This window comes from Bos taurus, chromosome 10 (assembly GCF_002263795.3).
Source record: "Bos taurus isolate L1 Dominette 01449 registration number 42190680 breed Hereford chromosome 10, ARS-UCD2.0, whole genome shotgun sequence".
NCBI classification, from domain to species: Eukaryota; Metazoa; Chordata; class Mammalia; order Artiodactyla; family Bovidae; genus Bos; species Bos taurus.
The window spans coordinates 15,417,711-15,434,964 of NC_037337.1; the positions used below are offsets into that span (position 1 = coordinate 15,417,711).

Consider the following 17,254-nt stretch of genomic DNA (forward strand, 5'->3'; position numbering starts at 1 on the left):
CAAACCGATAATGGTAATTCCTTCCTCATACTATTGCGTTAGGGATCACAGGAGAAAATGTAAATAAAAGTAGCAGGATGATCCACAAAGAGCTCTACAGATGCTGATTATTACTGCTACTTTAAACAGTGGGCTCGGTGAAGGCAGGCATCCGATCTCTTCTCTGTTCCTCCAGCGCCTTCTACAGAGCAGGTGCGCATACCATTGTGGACAACTTCTTGTATTTGATTGAATTGTATAATCTCCAGGAGCAGAAAACTAACACTTCCGGGCGTAGGGGGAGGTTGTGATGCGTGGCAGATCCGTCCGCCTCCATCTCCGCTAACCCCTCCCCTCCTCAGTTTCAGTAGTTCGCAGTCTGCCGAAACCGGTTCTGCTCCTGTGCTCATGAGGAGGACTCCTTTCAGAAGACTCGCGGGGCCACCTTCAGGTGGTTGTACCTCAAGTCCCTGAAGCAGCTCCAGAGTGTGGTGGGAGGGACCCAGGTCAGGATTAGTTCACCACCGAGGACGCACCTGTGTTCCCCCAGAGCAGCGCTAAGCCCGAGGGTCGTACGGGCACACCTGGGGCAGGGCTCGTCCTGTCTCTAGAACGCAGCTTTTATAACCCGGGCTTCGGTACAGAGCTCAGAGCTCGCGGCGACGTGGAAAGAGCGGGCTCCCAGAGAAATGCCAGCCCGGCTGCACGCCAGTTGTCTCAGTCACTTCCGATCCTGACCCTCAGTTTCCTCCTCTGTAAAACTGGCTACGAGCCCCCCTGGGCCACCTTCTCGCTGCGGGAACGAGACTGAAACGGGTGCTGCGCCCCTCGGTGCAGGGGTCTGCAAGACGCAGGGGGTTCAGGCTGAGTCCCGACGGGCGGCTGCCACGCCCCTCTCGGCCCGCCGCTCGGCCCTCCCAGCCCGCCGGCCGACTCCGCGCACCTCCAGGGGGCGAGCCTGGCGGTCGTTTCGGCCCGCGCGGCGCCTCGGCCATCTAGCGTGTGACTTCGCCAGCGGCCCGGGGCCAACCGGGCACGCAGAGCCCGGGTCGCCGCCCATCCCCCGCCCTAGCTGGCAGGTGCCAGGACCCAGCTCGCCCGGCCGCCAGGCGGCCGCGGGCCTGAAGGGGTTAAGGCCGCGGGGCCTGGGCGCCGGCCCCGGGCTTGGCGAGCCGCTGTGCCCGGCGGCCGCAACCGATCCCGGAGGCGCGGGGCACGGCGGCTGGCGGGCGGGCGTGCGTTTCCTCCTCCTTCCGCCTCCTCCTTTGTAGCGAGTTCCCGGCCCCTCTTCCTCCCCCCGCCCCCCAGCCCGGGCCCTCTCCCTCGCTCCCTTTCTTCCTGCCTCGCCTTCCTGCGGCGAAGGAGGCTCATCTATTATAAATGCACATTCGGGGCTGACATCAGCGACGAGCGGCGGGCGAGCGCTGACGAGCGGTCCCTGCGCGCTGCCCGCCCGGAGCGCGGCCCCCAGGCTCGGCTGAGCCTCCCGCGGGGCGCGGGGAGCGCGCGGAGCCGCTCCGGACCCCTTCCTGACGCCGCCGGGAGCCCCCGGGCGGACCCCGGCCGTCGCCCCCGCACGCCGCGCCCGCGGCCCCGTACCGCCCCGGAGTTTCTGCATGACTGTCACAAAGGTAGGCGCCCCTGGCCCGCCGCGCCCGGGACCCGCTGGCGCTGGAAGCCCCCGGCCTGGGCTGCGGGGGGCGCGGGGATGTGGGCGTGCGAGGGGCGGGGGGCGCTGGGTCCGGAAGGTGTGTCTGTCTTGCTCCCGCAGTCGCTCGAGCCCCTCGGCCCCCAGGACTGCGGAGGGAAGTGGGAGGATGCCGCTTTGGCAGGAACTGTCGTTTGGGCAGGATCCCTCTCGCCGGCTCAACTCCAGGACTGCATTTTTAACCCTTGTTTAGGATGCTGCATTTTTAACCCCAGGAGAACAGTGTAGGGCAGCTCAGTGGTGTCCCCCCTCCTCCCCGTTGGAGCGCACCGCGGGGAGTGTCGCTGCACGGACCGACGCTGGGCAGTGGGTGTGGGAATGGACTTGCCGCTCTGAGGAGGCCCGCAGAGGTGAAAGCCCACCCCACCTGCCGGCCTCTGCTGCCCATCCCAGGAACTCGGGCCTGACTCCAAAAGCAGTCTGTGGGCGCTCCCCAATCCCGGGAGTTGCTACCAGGGATGGGAAAGATTCTGGAGTGGCCAACTTGAAGATATGGGAAAGAGCTGTGGCGGGGTAAGGAGTGGCGGCTCTCATTCTGGCAGCTCCCATGTTGGGGGAGAATTCTTGGACCTCATCTTAGGGGCCGAGGAGACATTTTGGGAGCTTCCTTGCTGTGGGAAAGAAAGAGTTAAGTGGAAAGCAGATCTGGATAGTGGAAAGTGCCCAGGGTTTAGGAGACCTGCCATTCACTCCCCAGCTCTGTCCCGACCCCCTGAGTGACCTTGGCTGGGCCCTCCTGCTTTGCCCTCAGTTTCCTCCTGGAGTGTGAGCATAGGAAAGATAATATGAACGCTGGGGTTGGTGACCAGCAATTAAGAACCAGTAAGATCAAGGGTATGAACCCACACTTTTCAGAGAGCTCAGTCAGGGTAAGGAGATCACAGCCTGGTCTTGCTCTTGGGTTTGGTGAGCCATGTACCCAAGGCCAGACTCCACCAGCTGCCCACCTGGCTCTCATAATTAGAGAGTTGGAGGTCAAAGTGGGAAGGGCAGCTTGTTTGTGGTCAGAGCAGCAGACCAGATGGTGGGTCAGCCTGGAAGCAATGGGAGAAGTGGTTCTAGCTCCATCTGATGCCCCCCAAGATCTGCTGCTATAAGACAGCATGTTCAGTCAGGGTCTTTGGGCTCAATTCCAGAATTGGAACTTGGAAACATTGTGGGAAGATGAACTTGGGGGCTGAGGGGGTACCTTAGCTCTGGCTGCAGCTGGCAGGGCTGCTGCGACCCACAGAGGGCAGGATGCTTAGTGTTTTGAAATGATACAAATGCTATTTAGCTGGGAAGGATTACTGTCATTAACAGTGTTAATGTCAAAGAGGTAAGCAGGTTAGAGTAAAAGAGTAATGGATGGGCCTGGATGAGAGATAAAGGATGAGAGAGAGATTTGTAATAATAGCCCTGAGATTTGATTCAGTGTCTCCCCTGTGTCTCTTTATGTATATGAGCTCAGGCAGCCCTCCCAGGAGACCTGCAAGGAAGGTGTGTTCAGGCCCCCTTTAATGGAGGAAGAAACTGAGGCTCAGAGAGGTAGAGTAACTTGCCTGAGGTCACACAGTGAGTAAGTAGCTGAGCTGGGATTTGCCCTCAGGCCTGTTTCAGTCTCTAGCCTGTGATCTTTCCATTACCCTGCACCTTGGAGACTGGATGATTCCCATGGTAGAGGGCCCTTGGAGACCAGGGCCCTGGGGTGGGGAGTCCACGAAGGTGAGTACCTGTCTTTTCAACTCATTGGCAGCCCTGGCCTCTTGGTATCCAGTGATTATTCACTAATGTGCCCCCTTCCCCCACCATCCCCCATCAAATCCCTCTGTGTCTGGCTCTTCTAACAAATGTGGCATCAGTTTAAGCTGGCTCAGAGGATTAAATAAAATCCCCACCTTAACCCTATCTGCTCTTCCCTTGCTAGCCCTTCATAGACTGCTGGTTTTCCAGTAGGGAGGAGCAAGAGGCCTGCAGGGGAAGGGCCTGGGGGGTGGGGGGCAGGGGGCGGGGGTGGGGGGCATTCCCTAAAGCCTGTTGGTAAAGGCTCCTCTCTGAGTTTGGGAAGGAACCAGAGTGTTCTGGGAGTCTGAAGGCCTGGCCTCTGCTCCTAAATAAGTCACTAACAGGCTGGGTGACTTGGACCAGTCACTTCCATCTCTAGGCCTCTGTTTTCTCATCTGTGAAATGCAGAATTGGTTCCACCTTCTGCGGGGATTTGGGACAACTTCAGCTCTGGCAAGAAGTCAGCTCTGATGGAGACCAGGAGGCTCTTTGTTCTCTGAAGTTGGTCTGGTTACAAGACAGATGCCAAGAACCCTAAAGGGAGTCTGGGAGGTGGGATCGCACTTACAAGCTGGGGGTGGTAGGCAGAGGAGGGAATGGATTAGAGGGTGAGACCCCAGCTCCTGCTGCCTTTTTGAGAAGAATCACCACTTTGGGTAAGTCCAGCTTCCAGGACCCTTGCTTGGAGCTCTTGTGTCAGATCCCTGGAGGGCAGATCCTCAAGGCCGGGGTTTGGTGTGGACTGTAGGAGATGATAGGAAAGTAGAGACAAGGAAACATGATGGCCCGTTGCCAGATCTTCAGTAGCACTTCCTTAGGGGAAGGGGCCTCTGTTTTCCATTTGCCACCCGCCTTCTGATACTTAGCCCATTCCCCCTTCTTTGTGGGACACAGCAGGTGAGGTTGCATATAAAGCCTGAGGGTTTTCTGGAAGGGCTCCTGCTCTAACACACTAGACACACAGAGCCCTGCAGATTTTGGATTGTGACCGTCTAGCCAGATGACATTTTTTTCCTGGGTATGATGTTTTAAACTATATTTTATGGTGTGTATTTTAGTAAGCTGTCTTAGTTTCTTTATGTACTAAGGAGAAGAAAGGAAGAAAAAAAGAAGAGAAAGCAGAGGGAAGGACCAGATGCAGTTTCCCCGGCTGCAGATGTCCACAGGAGGTCAAGGCCCAGCCCCCTCCTGGTTGTGGTCAAGTATCCTTCCATAGGGCAGGTCAGGGGTGACAGTGAAGGCTGCCCTCCTAGGAACAAGACAGTTTCATTCCAGATGATTTTATTCTTTGAGTCCTTGTGCCTGATTTTTAGCATTTTTCTGTCCCTGTTTCATTTCAGTCATATACCTGACTTAGCATATAGCAGTCCTTCTCTGCTTCTAAATATCTGTTTCTAGACTGCCCTTGGCTGGAAAAACAGAACAAAATATGTTAGAATTGTGTGTAGAGTTTGAGTCAATGGGCTATAAGAAAAGTCTTTGAGCTCTATGTTGGCCTCTACAACCGTCTTCTCATTGCTCAGAGGTCCTTTGGCGTGCTTTCCCGGGGTTCATCTGTGATGTGACCAGAGTTGGGGCTCTGGGTAAGGAAGGTGGTGGCTTCCAGTGGCTAGGCGGCCTTGTTCCCAGGTGCCTTGTTAAGTTCGGTGCCACTGAGCTTAGTGCTTTCCAAGTTCCCTAGGCTGGCTCAGGGACCCAGTGGCCCAAGAACAAAGTGCCCTGAGCGGCAGGAATGCCTACCGTCCCTCAGAACGACTTAGGAGAAGGAATGCGGGCAAAGAGAGGACCCTGGATGCCAGTGCTGAGCGGCAGATTCCAAGTCCACGAGCAGGATTGTCAGCTGCACCCTGGCCCCCAGGCCTGCAGCTTTGCCTTCCCTCTCCTGTCCCACCCTCACAGAGCTCAGCTCACTGGTTGGAGTCCCTGGCTTCTGCTGGGAAAGATTGAAGGCCGAAGGAGAAAGGGGTGACAGAGGATGAGGTGGTTGGATGGCATCACCAACTCAGTGGAAATGAGTGAGCAAACTCCAGGAGATAGTGAAGGACAGGGAAGCCTGGTGCGCTGCAGTCCACGGGGTCGCAAAGAGTCAGAAATAACTTAGAAACTGAACAGCACCAACATGTCTCTAGGCCCCTGTAGAGAGCCTTATAGGAGAACAGAATATACGAGCAGTTAAATCATCGCGTTCTCTCCCTTGACAAATGAAGGATCCTAGGCCCACGGAGCAGAACCGTGATTTCCTTAAAGTCACTCAGCAAGTATGACATTAGAGAGCTGAAACTTGGGTTCTTCTGACTCCTGGTCAGTGCTCTTTCTGCCCAGCTGCCCAGTGAGGGGGACTTCAGGCCGCCCTAGTCGGGGTGGGTGTTTTTCCCCCACTGCACTGCCCGCTTCTGCTGGACAGCCTCTCCCTTTTTTGGGTCCAGGTGAAGGGAGCCCAGGGTCAGGATGGGGGAGAGGGGATTACAAGCCCTTCTGCTTCAACTCACTGACCCACATCCAGTCCATGTAGGATGCTGAAGCCCCAGTGTCCCACTTCCCAGCACCTTTTTCCTGTCTGACTCTTACTGCAAGAAGAGATGAGAGAACCTCAGTTAAAAGGCTGAGAGGTACCGGTGTAACTGAAAGTGGGATCCGGCTGCTCACTGCTCAACAGCCATTAAAGAGGCCAGGTTGGTGGAAAGGAAAGTTTGCTTTATTTTGGATGCTGGCAACTGGGTGGGGTGGGGGTGGGTGGATAGGGTGAATGCCTGTCCAAAGGCCGACTTCCCCCATCCCCAGCACCCAGTGGGGTAGAGCTTTTATAGGCCGAAGGAGGGGGCTGCTTATAGAAACAGCAAGTCAGCTCTGAGAGTCATCTTGAAATTAGCCATTGGTGGTCTGACCAGCGTCATCTTGATTGTTTTAAGTACAGGTAGTCTTCAGTTCCAGGGTCAGTTTGTTCCCATTTCCTTGAGGCCGGTTTTGAAATTGTGGCAGCTTATGCCCTGGCTGCAGGGTGGTCATCACGCAGTTAACTTCTCCACCTGGTGGGAGTTCCAGTATCCATAAGACGATTCACAGGCTGTGGCTCAGATTATTATCGATAGCTCCTGAGAAGGAACTACAGGTCCTTGGCTGTGCTTAATATCAAAACTATTATTATTTGGTTTCCTTTGGCTGTTTTCCTTTGTTTCTGCATATTCTCACTTCTCTGGTTAGACTTATTCTTTGACGTTTTTCCACAGACAAAAGGCAGGCAGAGGACATGAGGGGCAAAGACCATAGGGTCCTGCCCCATTTCACCAGTATGACGCAGCTCCCAGACTCTTGGGGCGGGATGGGGCAGGGATTCTGCCTTCTGTACGCCTCACACTCTCACTCTACTGCCTCCTTCCTTGCAATTCTTTTTGCAGATCACTGGCATCCTCACGCAGAAGGAGTCTAGGTAACATTTACTCATTCGTCCAGCCCTCTGAGCTCCTGCTCTGGGCCAACCCCTGTTAGGCACTGGGCTCAGAGAATATATAGCTGCAGCCCCTGCTGTCCAGGACCTTTGAAGAGATGGGTGTGTAAGGAGGTATCATAGAGACCTGGGTTAGGAGCATCAAGGTCCGATGGACACAAGCTGGGTCTTGACTGCCTGCCCTTAGTGCTTGCTTAGTAAATGCAGGCTCTTCCCTTCCTTGCCGTCTCTCCCTCTCTCTCCTGAAAAGCTCTGCTGAGTTACTCTCTTCCTGAGTGTGCCCAGAGGCCCTGTTTTCTCATGGCTCAGGGTGTTGCCGCCTTGGCACCCATGGCAGCACCCAGAGGCATCAGGGCAGGGTGTGAGGCTCCCCAGGGCCCCCAGAATCACCCCATAGCCGGCCAAGGCTGTGGAGTCAGCACCAACATGGGCTCGGTTGGTTTGCGTGTGTGGACGCTGGCCGGACCAGCGGCCTGGCAGCGTCAGGCCCTGGCAGCCCAGCCATGGAGTGAGTTTTTCCACTTCTCTCCCAGGTTGGCCAGCCTGGAGCAGACATGGCCTCAGCCGCCGCTGGCTCCTGGCACCAGGGCGGCCCAGATTCTGATTTGGATGTGCCGGCCACAGAATTTGTCTGGTGTCCAGGAGATGAGGGAATGTGCAAATTCCCTCTGTGCCCAACCCCCTCTCCTTCCCTCTACTCCTGCTCAGCTCGTTCCGTTCACTTCCATTCCCTGCCTGTGGACCCCACAGTCCCCAGCCCGAGCTGCGTGAAGCCTGGGAAGCTCAGAGCAGCTGGCACGGGGCAGGCCTGGCCAGGGAAGGACAGATGCAAATCCGGTGGCTTCCACATGAAAAGACGCTGTTTAGAATGAGCCTCTCCTTTGTGGGCCTGGAGTGTGGGACCAGCTGCGGAGGAGACACAAGCAGGGTGGCAGGTGGGGGGGCATGGGGAGGAGCTGTCACCACTCTTCCCTTCTCCTTCCTCCCTGCCCCCTGCAGAGGCCCCTGGAGGGACTTGGTAATTGGTTTCTGGCTGGCACCCTCCTTCCAATTAATTAACACAGTGATGGGAGGTGCCCAGGTTTCCTCAGAGCTGTCCTGTTTACAGAATACAAGCATGGGTTACTTCTGTGCATTGCTTTGCCCGTCCCGTGGTGGGAGGCTTCTCCCTATTTACAGATGAATAAACAGAGTCTATGAGAAAAGAGACCACACCCTAAGTCACAGAGCTTGTGTGGGTCAGAGCCGGGATGCACACCCGGATCTTCTGACTTTAAGCTAGAACCTGCTCGATCCAGTCACATAATGGTCCATGACATGTGAAGACCCAATGACCATCATGACAAGAATAAGTTATTAAGCAGGCTTTGGGCAGGCATGATTGCATGTACTCTGTGCCCCATGAGATTGAGTCTATTATTGGATGATCCCATTTTTCAGATGAGGAAATTGAGGTTCATTGAGAATAATTGAATTGTTCAAGATTGCAGGTTTAGTGGGTAGGGGAGCAGGGATCTGCACCTGGGCTGTCTTGCTCCAGAGCACACATTCCTGTAACTTCTAGGCCTCTCCTGCTGGGGCTCCATCATGTTCTGCACCTTCTACCCCCAAAGCATAGGGCTCCTGTCTGTGTGTCTGTGGCCCCGCCATGGAGGTGTGCTTGCCTTGAGTGTGTCACTCGTGGGTGTGTCGTGCTTAAATTTCCCTGTGGCCTTTGCGGGAGCTGGGAACCATGCGCTTGATTGGGGGAAGGCTGCTGGGTAAGAAGGACATCTGGACGTGGTGGCTGGCATTGGATAGGGCTGCTTATTGGTAGGGCAGCCAGCCCAGTGGCAAAATGGAGGCAGAGCGTTCTCCATTTCTGTGAAGCTAGCTTTGCGTAGCAGAGAAAGCGATGGCACCCCACTCCAGTACTCTTGCCTGGAAAATCCCATGGGCGGAGGAGCCTGGTGGGCTGCAGTCCATGGGGTCGCTAGGAGTTGGACACGACTGAGTAACTTCACTTTCACTTTTCACTTTCATTCACCAGAGAAGGAAATGGCAACCCACTCCAGTGTTCTTGCGTGGAGAATCCCAGGGATGGGGGAGCCTGGTGGGCTGCCGTCTATGGGATCGCACAGAGTCAGACACGACTGAAACGACTTAGTAGCAGCAGCAGCTTTGCGTAGGGAACACAGGTCTGTGATTCAGGCCTGCAGCCCTCACCAGAAGCAGCCTTCTCTTGAGATGGCTTTTGATGCCCAGAGGGTGCCTACGAGTGCCAGCTTTAGAGTCAGACAGATGGCACTGTTTTATTTACTTGCTGTGTGTTCTTGGGCAAGTTGCCTAACCTCTCTGAACATCTGCTTCCCCATCCATTAATTGGGATTGATAATAGTAGTACTTAAAAGGATTATTATAAAGATTAAAAGAGCTGATCTGTGTGAAGCATTTACCACATGCCTGGCAGTTGTTGTCAGCTATTAACGTCAGGCAGACAGAAGATTAAACAAATGCTGACAATGAGTATCCTGGAGTGTTATGAAATGAGCAGGGAACTCTGGGAATAGTAACAGTGGGCCTGCCTAGTCAGGGGGCTCAGGAGGGGCTGTTAGCTGAATCATGTAGGCCGAGTAGGAGGTAGCAGGTGACATACATGGGGAGCGGGGGAGAGATAACCGGCAGATGCCTGGAGTCAAAAACAGCTCTTCAGGGTCGCTTCCTGCATGCCAGGCATGGGTGAGGGCTCAGCCCAGCTCATTTAACCATCAGAGAGACTTCATGGTCTAGATCACTGTCATTATTTCCACTTTACAGATGAGGAAACAGGCACAGAGAGGCTAAATACGCTGCAAAAGATCACCCATTGGGCGGAATGGCGACTTGGGCTTCCTGACCTTGGTACTCTTCTTCTTCCTCCCTGCGGCTTGAAGATGCTTTATCCCACTTCGTTTTTCTATTTTTCCTACACCACATGGCTTGCAGGGGACCAGGGAGTGAACTCGTGCCCCCTGCATGGGAAGCACAGAGCCCTAGTCAGTGGACTGCTAGGGAAGTCCCTCCCTGGGCAACTTCTTAAACTGACCTGAGGGGTGTGGAAGTGCCAAGTGCAATTGCCCAGCCCTCTGCTGCCCTCCCAGGCCTCCCCAGGCCCCCTAAGGGAGGGCAATGCCCCTCCTGGCTATCAGGCAGCTCTGGGGAGGGGTCATTTATTTTTTCAAAAGGAAACTTTGCTCTGGCAGAAAAATTTCCACCTTACATTTTTACTGGGCCTGATCATGACCACTTTTGTTCTTTAAATCTTTCTAATCATCTGTTGGGCATTGGTCTTTAAAGTAACTCCGTAGGGACCGATCCAGAACTTTTAATGTTCAAAGTCTATTGAGTGTCTGCATTTTGGTTTTTGCCCTGCCCGAGCTCGGAGAAGGTGACATTCGCCACAGGCTTAAACTCGCCCCGAGTGAGACAGATGGTGACAAGGTGGGAGGCTCTGGCTGCCCAGAGATGGGAATATGGGGAGGCTGCCTCTGGGTGGTGCTCACACTAAACCCTGGGAAGAAGCCCCCATGCTCAGGGTTTAACTCCCAAGCCATCTGAGGTCATCTGGTCCAGGCCTCTGCCTCCATGAACTTCACACTTTCTAGGAATATGAGAATGACTCCTAATCTTAATAAATATGCATTTATTATTAGGCTGTTCCTAGCCTTTTACCAGTTGGTAAGTCCCTGCTTTCAAGGAACTGACAGTAAAATAAACAACAGAAGTAGCTTACCCTTTTAGGGTGCTTAGTTTATGTCCCAGGCACATAAAAAGTGTTTCATATGTATTTATTCATTTAATCTTCCTGATTATCTCTGAGCTCTGTGCTATTATCATTTCCATTTCTATAGTAACAGAAACAGGCCCGCAGAGGGCAGGGAGGTAATTTACTAGGGTCCCAAAGCTGGGAAAGGTTGAGCCTGCCTCCTAGGCTTCTGTTTTGCCCCTCAATCAGGCTGGAATGACCCCAAAACATGGGGCCAGAGCAGGGGCCTGAAGGCAGAAGACCCAGGCTTGCTCTTGCCTCCTTTCTTTACTATGTGACCCTGGACCAGTCCTCAACATCTCCGAGCCTCTATTTTCTCATCTTTGAAAATGGAATTAGGACTCAGCCTTACTAGGATGCTGTAACGTGTAAGTGAGGCTCTCATAGATGTCATGTATGGGGTTTTTTGTTTTGTGTCTGATACGATCTCTCTCCCGTCCCCCGCATTACCAGCATTTCATGGCCTTCAGAGTTTGGCAGTTGCTTCCAATAGATAACCCACTTCTCCCCTGCTGTCCTGGCTTCAGAACTGATTCAAGGACTTCCCTGCTGGTCCAGTGGCTAAGACTCTGTGCTCCCAGTTCAGGGGGTTTGGGTTCAATCCCTGGTCAGGAAACTAGATCCCACATGCTGCAACCAGAGGTCCCGCATGCCACAGTGAAGATCACACATGCCGCAACTAAGACCTAGCTCAGCCGAATAAATAAATAAAAATATAGTTTTAAAAGAATTGATTCATACTCTGCTGGTGTGAAAGAGCCAAGTTCATATCTTCCAAACGGCCTCTGTTTTCACTTCATCAGGCTTGTTGGGTACAGATAAAAAGTTGTTTTTCTCTCTTCCTGTTCTGTCTTTTTTGGCTGTTTTGATATGCTCGGGACAAATAATCTGGCTGTAAAAATTGGGTGTCCTGCTTTCATTTGAAAAGTAAGCCAAATAAAGCATCCATACCTTGATCTGTATCATCCTGGCTCCCTGCAGGTCTGAGCTCCCTGTGGAAGGCAGGGGAGGATGGGTCTCTGGGCAGAGAGACCCTGTCCCATCCCCAGTGGCACGTGACCTTGACCTTGGCTCTAGGCGCATCCTTATTTCCTTGTGGCTCAGGATGCTTTTCTTCTGGGTTTAGGGAAAGGAGTATGTTCTAGTAGCATGAAGCACTTATGCCAGACAGTTTAAGCACCTTAAGTGTGATTTCAGAACTAACAGCTTTATGATCTGGCAGAGTTTCTAAGATATGGAACAGCTAAAAACAAAAGTGTTGGTGGGTGGGGACAAAAGGATTTAGTTCCTGGGGTTTTTTCCCTTTAACTTAAGGAAGATAATACTGTTGCTGCCTGCCCTGCCGACTTTCAGGTGAAAGATCAGTTCACAGGAATGCTTGGGGAAATTTGGGATTCTGATAAATTTGGAATTCTGGGAAAGGGGATTTCTGTATATCTGTATATCTGAAGGACCATCTGATAACTTTTTATTATCACAGATCTGTCCTCTAAAGCTCAGGGGTCTACCTTCCTGCCTTAGTCATTATTATATCAGAGGACAAACTAAAATTGTTGTGCATTGAGTCTCTTTCAGGACCTGAGTTGTCCTGTTAAACTGGCCTTTTCGGGGTCTACAAGTGCGAGTCGCTCAGTCGTGTCCGACTCTTAGCGACCCCATGAAATGTAGCCTGCCAGGTCTGTGCATGGAGTTTCCCAGGGAAGAATACTAGAGTGGGTTGCCATTTCTTTCTCCAGGGGATCTTCCTGGCCCAGGGATCGAACCCGGGCTTCCTACATTGCAGGCAGATTCTTTACCATCTGAGCCTCCAGGGTCTAAACCACGTTCATTTCTCTGTCCCAGGAGCTCCTGTAGCACCCAGTCTCCGCTGCACGAGATGCAAATAAAAGCTTAACATGCTATGTCGTTTGCTGATTGTTTTAGGAAGATGAACCTTGACTCAATTGTGAGCTTGCTGAAACCAGGGATTACACTTGATTCTTTTTAGTACATTTCACAGTGCTCATCCCAGGGCTGTCTATGCACATTAGAAAAGGTGTGATATAGACTTCGGGGTACCTGGTGTAAAGACAAGATTGGGCAGAATTTGAAACAATCCTAGACAGTTCCCTGGTTGTTGCTGCTGGACTAAATCTTTACTCCTAGAGATCCACGCACTGCTAGAGCTAGAAGGAAATCTAAAGAGATGTAATGGACTCCTCCATTACAGAGGAGAAAATTGAGGCCCCAGAAGGTTTACCCAAAGGGGCACAAGTGCATGAGCCAGATCTAGGGCTCCCTCCAATTAGTTGCAGGCTCAGGTTGGATGAGCTTCAGTACACTGGGTTTTTCTAGGCTTCTACTAGAAATCAGGCCAAGGACTGATTGAAAAGTGGGCATGGGGGAAAATTCCAGAAAGGAGACTTTGCGAACTTAGCCTAGCTGGCAAGGGGCGCCTGACTGGAAAAGCTTGGCTTCTCAAGTAACCAACCAGGAATGGCCGGCCCCAGGGCCGACTCATGGCCATGGCAGAAGGAGCGACTTCTGAGGCTCTTGCTGCTGGGCTGTGGGGCTGTAATTACCCAGATCTGGTGGCCCACGTGTCCTTCATGCCAGGCCGCCACCTTTGCCTGCACAGCGGCGCGAGAACCCCACTCTCCCTCCTGGAAGCTGGCCCTCCTGGCACGCAGGGCTGCAGGCAATCTTTCTCTCCTTTGTTTCTCTGAAACCATTAGAAGGGCCTCTGGGTTGGGAGTCTGGGTTGCTAAGAGCTTTCCTCTGGCTAGACCTTATCACTGGCTTGAGAAGTCTCCAGACAAAGTTTTCCCTGGAACTCTCACTTGGAGGGAGGGAGAGAAGGAAGAAGGGAGAGTGGGTGGAGGGAAGAAGAGGGGGGCTCAGGAGCCACAAACAAAGCCATCCCTCTGCAGGCCCCAGAGGGCCAGAGTGCTGGGGCTGGCCGAGGGAACGAGGGAGCTGCGAGCTCTGTGGGCCTTTGCTGTAGAGAAGCAGTGGGAGGGGCACTGCTCTGCTGCGCCCACCATTCATGCAGCCAGCGCACATCCGTTCCCTTCCGGTCCTGCCCTCTCCCCCTATCCCCGCCTTACAGGAGGGGAAACTGAGCCCCAGAGAGGGAGGCACTCACGCTGGTGCACACAGCGGGGAAGCTGGGATCTGAACCTGGTACATCTGATTACAGAGCCCCGTGGATACACAGAAACTGATTGTGCTGTGTGGTTGCTTTTTAAAGAAGACCCTCCCAATCACCATGCCCAGAAGCCTCTATAGAACTCAGTGCCGCTAGGCCTTTGAGATGTTATTAAAATAGAACTTCCCCTGGGAAGGGTAATGCCTTAGCTTGCTGATAGCAAGACCCTAAGTAATAAGGCTCAGGAGAGGACTTCCCTGGTGGTCCAGTAGTTAAAAAAGTTCGCCTGCCAATGCAGGAGACACGGGTTTGATCCCTGGTCTGGGAAGATTCCACATGCCGTCGGGAAACTAAGTCTGTGTGCCACAGCCACTGAGCCTGTGCTCTAAAGCCCGGGCTCTGCAACAAGAGAAGCCACTGCAATGAGAAGCCCAGGCACTGCAATGAAGAGTAGCCCCCACTCTCTGCAAAACAGAAAGCCCATGTGCAGCAACAAAGACCCAGCATGGCCAAAGGTAAACAAATAAATTTTTAAAAAAAGACTCAGGAGTGGTTCCTGAGGGGGAAGGCAAGGCCGGGGAGAGCTGATTACCACGAACCAGTTTTGCCCAGGGAACAGGAGTGAAGAGGATGACCAGCCTTATTCTATGCACCTCTCCACCCTGGCTTCCCTGCTGCCTTGACCACTGACCACAATCCCCACCCCTCACCCTTAATGCAGGTAAAATGAGGCCTTGGATTCACTCAGAAAACATTTGCTGAGCACCTGGGTACCAAGGCCAAAGTTCCAGGAACTGAGCTTGCAGGGATAAACTCAGGCTGCCCCTCCTTGAGGGAGGTCAGTCTCATGGGGCAGATGGTGGCTCAGAAGGACACATGGCTGCAGAGATAAGGGGAAAGAGGCTGGTGTGTGGGGAGCAGAGATGTGTGCACACACCTCTGAAGCCATGGGGATGGGGCAGGGGTCAAGGAAGGTTGCTGGAGGAAGAGGTCTCGTCTCAGTCATCAAGGATGAGTTAAGCAGAGGCAGGTAAAGAGGAGGGGAAGGCATTCCAGATGTGAACAAAGGCTTGGAGAGAGCTGCGGGTTTGGCTCATTCCAAGAGAGATGAGAGTTGGATGCTGCTGGGTGGGAAAGGGTAGAACGGCGAGTGATGAACAGACTGGGAGACAGGAGGAGCTGGGGGAGCAGAGCTGCCCGGCCAAGGAGGGTGAGCTTCACCCTGATGGTGCTAGGAGCCCCCAGAGGGTTTTAAGCAGGGGAGTGACAGGGTTCGACTTGCACTTTAGATGATCCCGCCCAACCCATGTTGCCCGGGAGGCATTTCAGTGATTGGAGATTCACAAAGTCCATGTGTCATGAGGTAGGAGTGAAAGTTCCAGGCCCCCATCCCAGAGTTCCTACTGGCATCTCCCTGTACCCGGGTGAGTACTACACATGCCCCTCTCTTCCCCAGGCAGATGCCCCTGGCTAGGACCACTGTAGGTTACTGGCCTTTCCCATCTGCCTAGGGCTGCCAGGGAGGTTGGATCTGAGCTTGAGAAGATGGGATGAGGGTGGTGGAGCTGCTGCTGCTGCTGCTAAGTCGCTTCAGTCGTGTCCGACTCTGTGCGACCACATAGACGGCAGCCCACGAGGCTCCCTCGTCCCTGAGATTCTCCAGGCAAGAACACTGGAGTGGGTTGCCATTGCCTTCTCCAATGCATGAAAGGGAAAAGTGAAAGCGAAGTCCCTGAGTCTTGTCCGACTCTTAGCGACCCCATGGACTGCAGCCCACCAGGCTCCTCCATCCATGGGATTTTTCCAGGCAAGAGTACTGGAGTGGGGTGCCATTGCCTTCTCTGGGGTGGTGGAGCAGAGGGGCCCAAAGCCTTTCTAGGAAGATGTGCATTTGGCCTGGTGAACAGACCTCTGAAATGCGATTTTGAAGCCCCCTGCTTAATTATGCCCCAGCTCTGACAGTGTATGACCTTGGGTCGATCCCCTCTGGTTGGGACTCAGTTTTCCTAAACTAGCTTAGGGGAGTGTCACCTAGTCCAAGTCCAGGTGCAAGAGTGAGCCTACAGGTGTGCTTATGCCCAGAACTAGGCCCTGCTCAGCCTGCCTCCCCCAGCTTTCTCAGACCCTGCAGCCAGAGTCTCCTCCCGAGCTGTGTTCTCCAGTACACACATACATGCACACACACCTCACTCCAGACTGCCAAGGGTTGTGGCAAGTTTATGAAATTCAGAGGTTGAGGACCAGAGTTGGAATCTCAGCTCTGCCACCAATTTGCTCTGTGCCTCTGGCTCAGCCTATCTGAGCCTTTGTACCTGCCCCCTCCCATTTGGTATAAATATCAGTCCTCGGCACACAATGAAGGGAATTGTATGAGTCAGCCTCTTCCTTGTCTTTTTAATACACCCTCCCCAGTGCTGCTTCTGCCAGATAGCCCTTCTTTTTTTTTTTTTTGGCCATAGTACGTTGCATATAGGATTTTAGTTCCCTGACCACGGATTGAACCTGTGCCGCTTGCATTGGAAGCACAGTCTTAGCCACTGTACCACCAGGAAAGTCCAAGAGAGCCCTTCTTTGATGAAAATTCTATCTAGTTTTTGAGTGCTAAGCTGGTTGGGGATGAGGAGTAGAATTAACTGGGATAGGGCACAAGAGAACCTTCTGAAATGGTGGTTAGGTGAATGTGTAAAAAATTTTCAAGCTGAACACTTCAGATTTTCATACTACAGGCATGCTGGATATGTGAATGTTAAAATATTAATGCTTGGTTTTATTATAGAAAATATCCTATTTATTAATAATAAAACATTAATATTTAATACATTTACTTTTTAATGGAAAAAAGATCCTTTCTCAGCTTTCTGGCTCAAGCTCCATCTCTCTCCATCCATTCATATATTCATTCACTCTACAAATATTTGCTTGGGCCCCAGGCAGCCCGGGCTCGCAGGGGTGAAGGACACACAGATGCATGCACTGTCTTGGGAGCTCAGAGGTGCAGAACCTTCAGTGGCTCCTCGTTGTCATTAGCGGTGATTCTCCTGCTGGCTGCAGATCACCTGGGGAGGTTTATATGCTTTTCCTCAGGGTCCGTATCAACAGCTGTGTGACCTGTGCAGTGCCCGATTTAATCTTCTGCTGATCCTGTCTTGAAATTCATTATAATTTTTAATCAAGAGGACCAGATTATGTAGTTGGTCCTCCCTACTCCCCCACCCCCAGAACAACAGAATCGGATTCTCTGGGAGTTAGGGTCTGGGCATCAAGATTTCTTCAGAGCCGTGTGTCCTGCTGGAGGAGACCTATCCAGATTCAGCTCTCATCCTCAGACCCCTGGCTGAAACAGAAGCTAGAGCCTGGCTCTGTAGACACTTGTAACTGAAATGAAATGATAAGCCCTCACACGTGAGCGTGTCACAGGAGCTGTCCCTGGGGAGGCAGTGTGGGCAG

At 53.0% G+C, this 17,254-nt stretch overlaps 1 protein-coding gene across 4 annotated transcripts in view; it reads left to right on the forward strand.

The window, feature by feature from the left end:
- Window positions 1-346: 346 nt before the first annotated feature.
- The window catches only part of CORO2B (coronin 2B), a 149,338-nt gene continuing 132,430 nt past the window's right edge, over window positions 347-17,254 (forward strand). For 2 of the 4 annotated variants that reach the window (XM_024997921.2, XM_024997923.2), the window contains exon 1: window positions 1,364-1,610. In XM_024997921.2, the coding sequence (XP_024853689.1) occupies window positions 1,596-1,610 (15 nt within the window). In that variant the 5' untranslated portion in view covers window positions 1,364-1,595. Of the gene's footprint in view, window positions 486-1,363; window positions 1,611-1,960; window positions 2,201-17,254 lie in introns of those variants that run through there. The other 2 variants (XM_059890772.1, XM_024997922.2) reach the window with 2 other exon arrangements.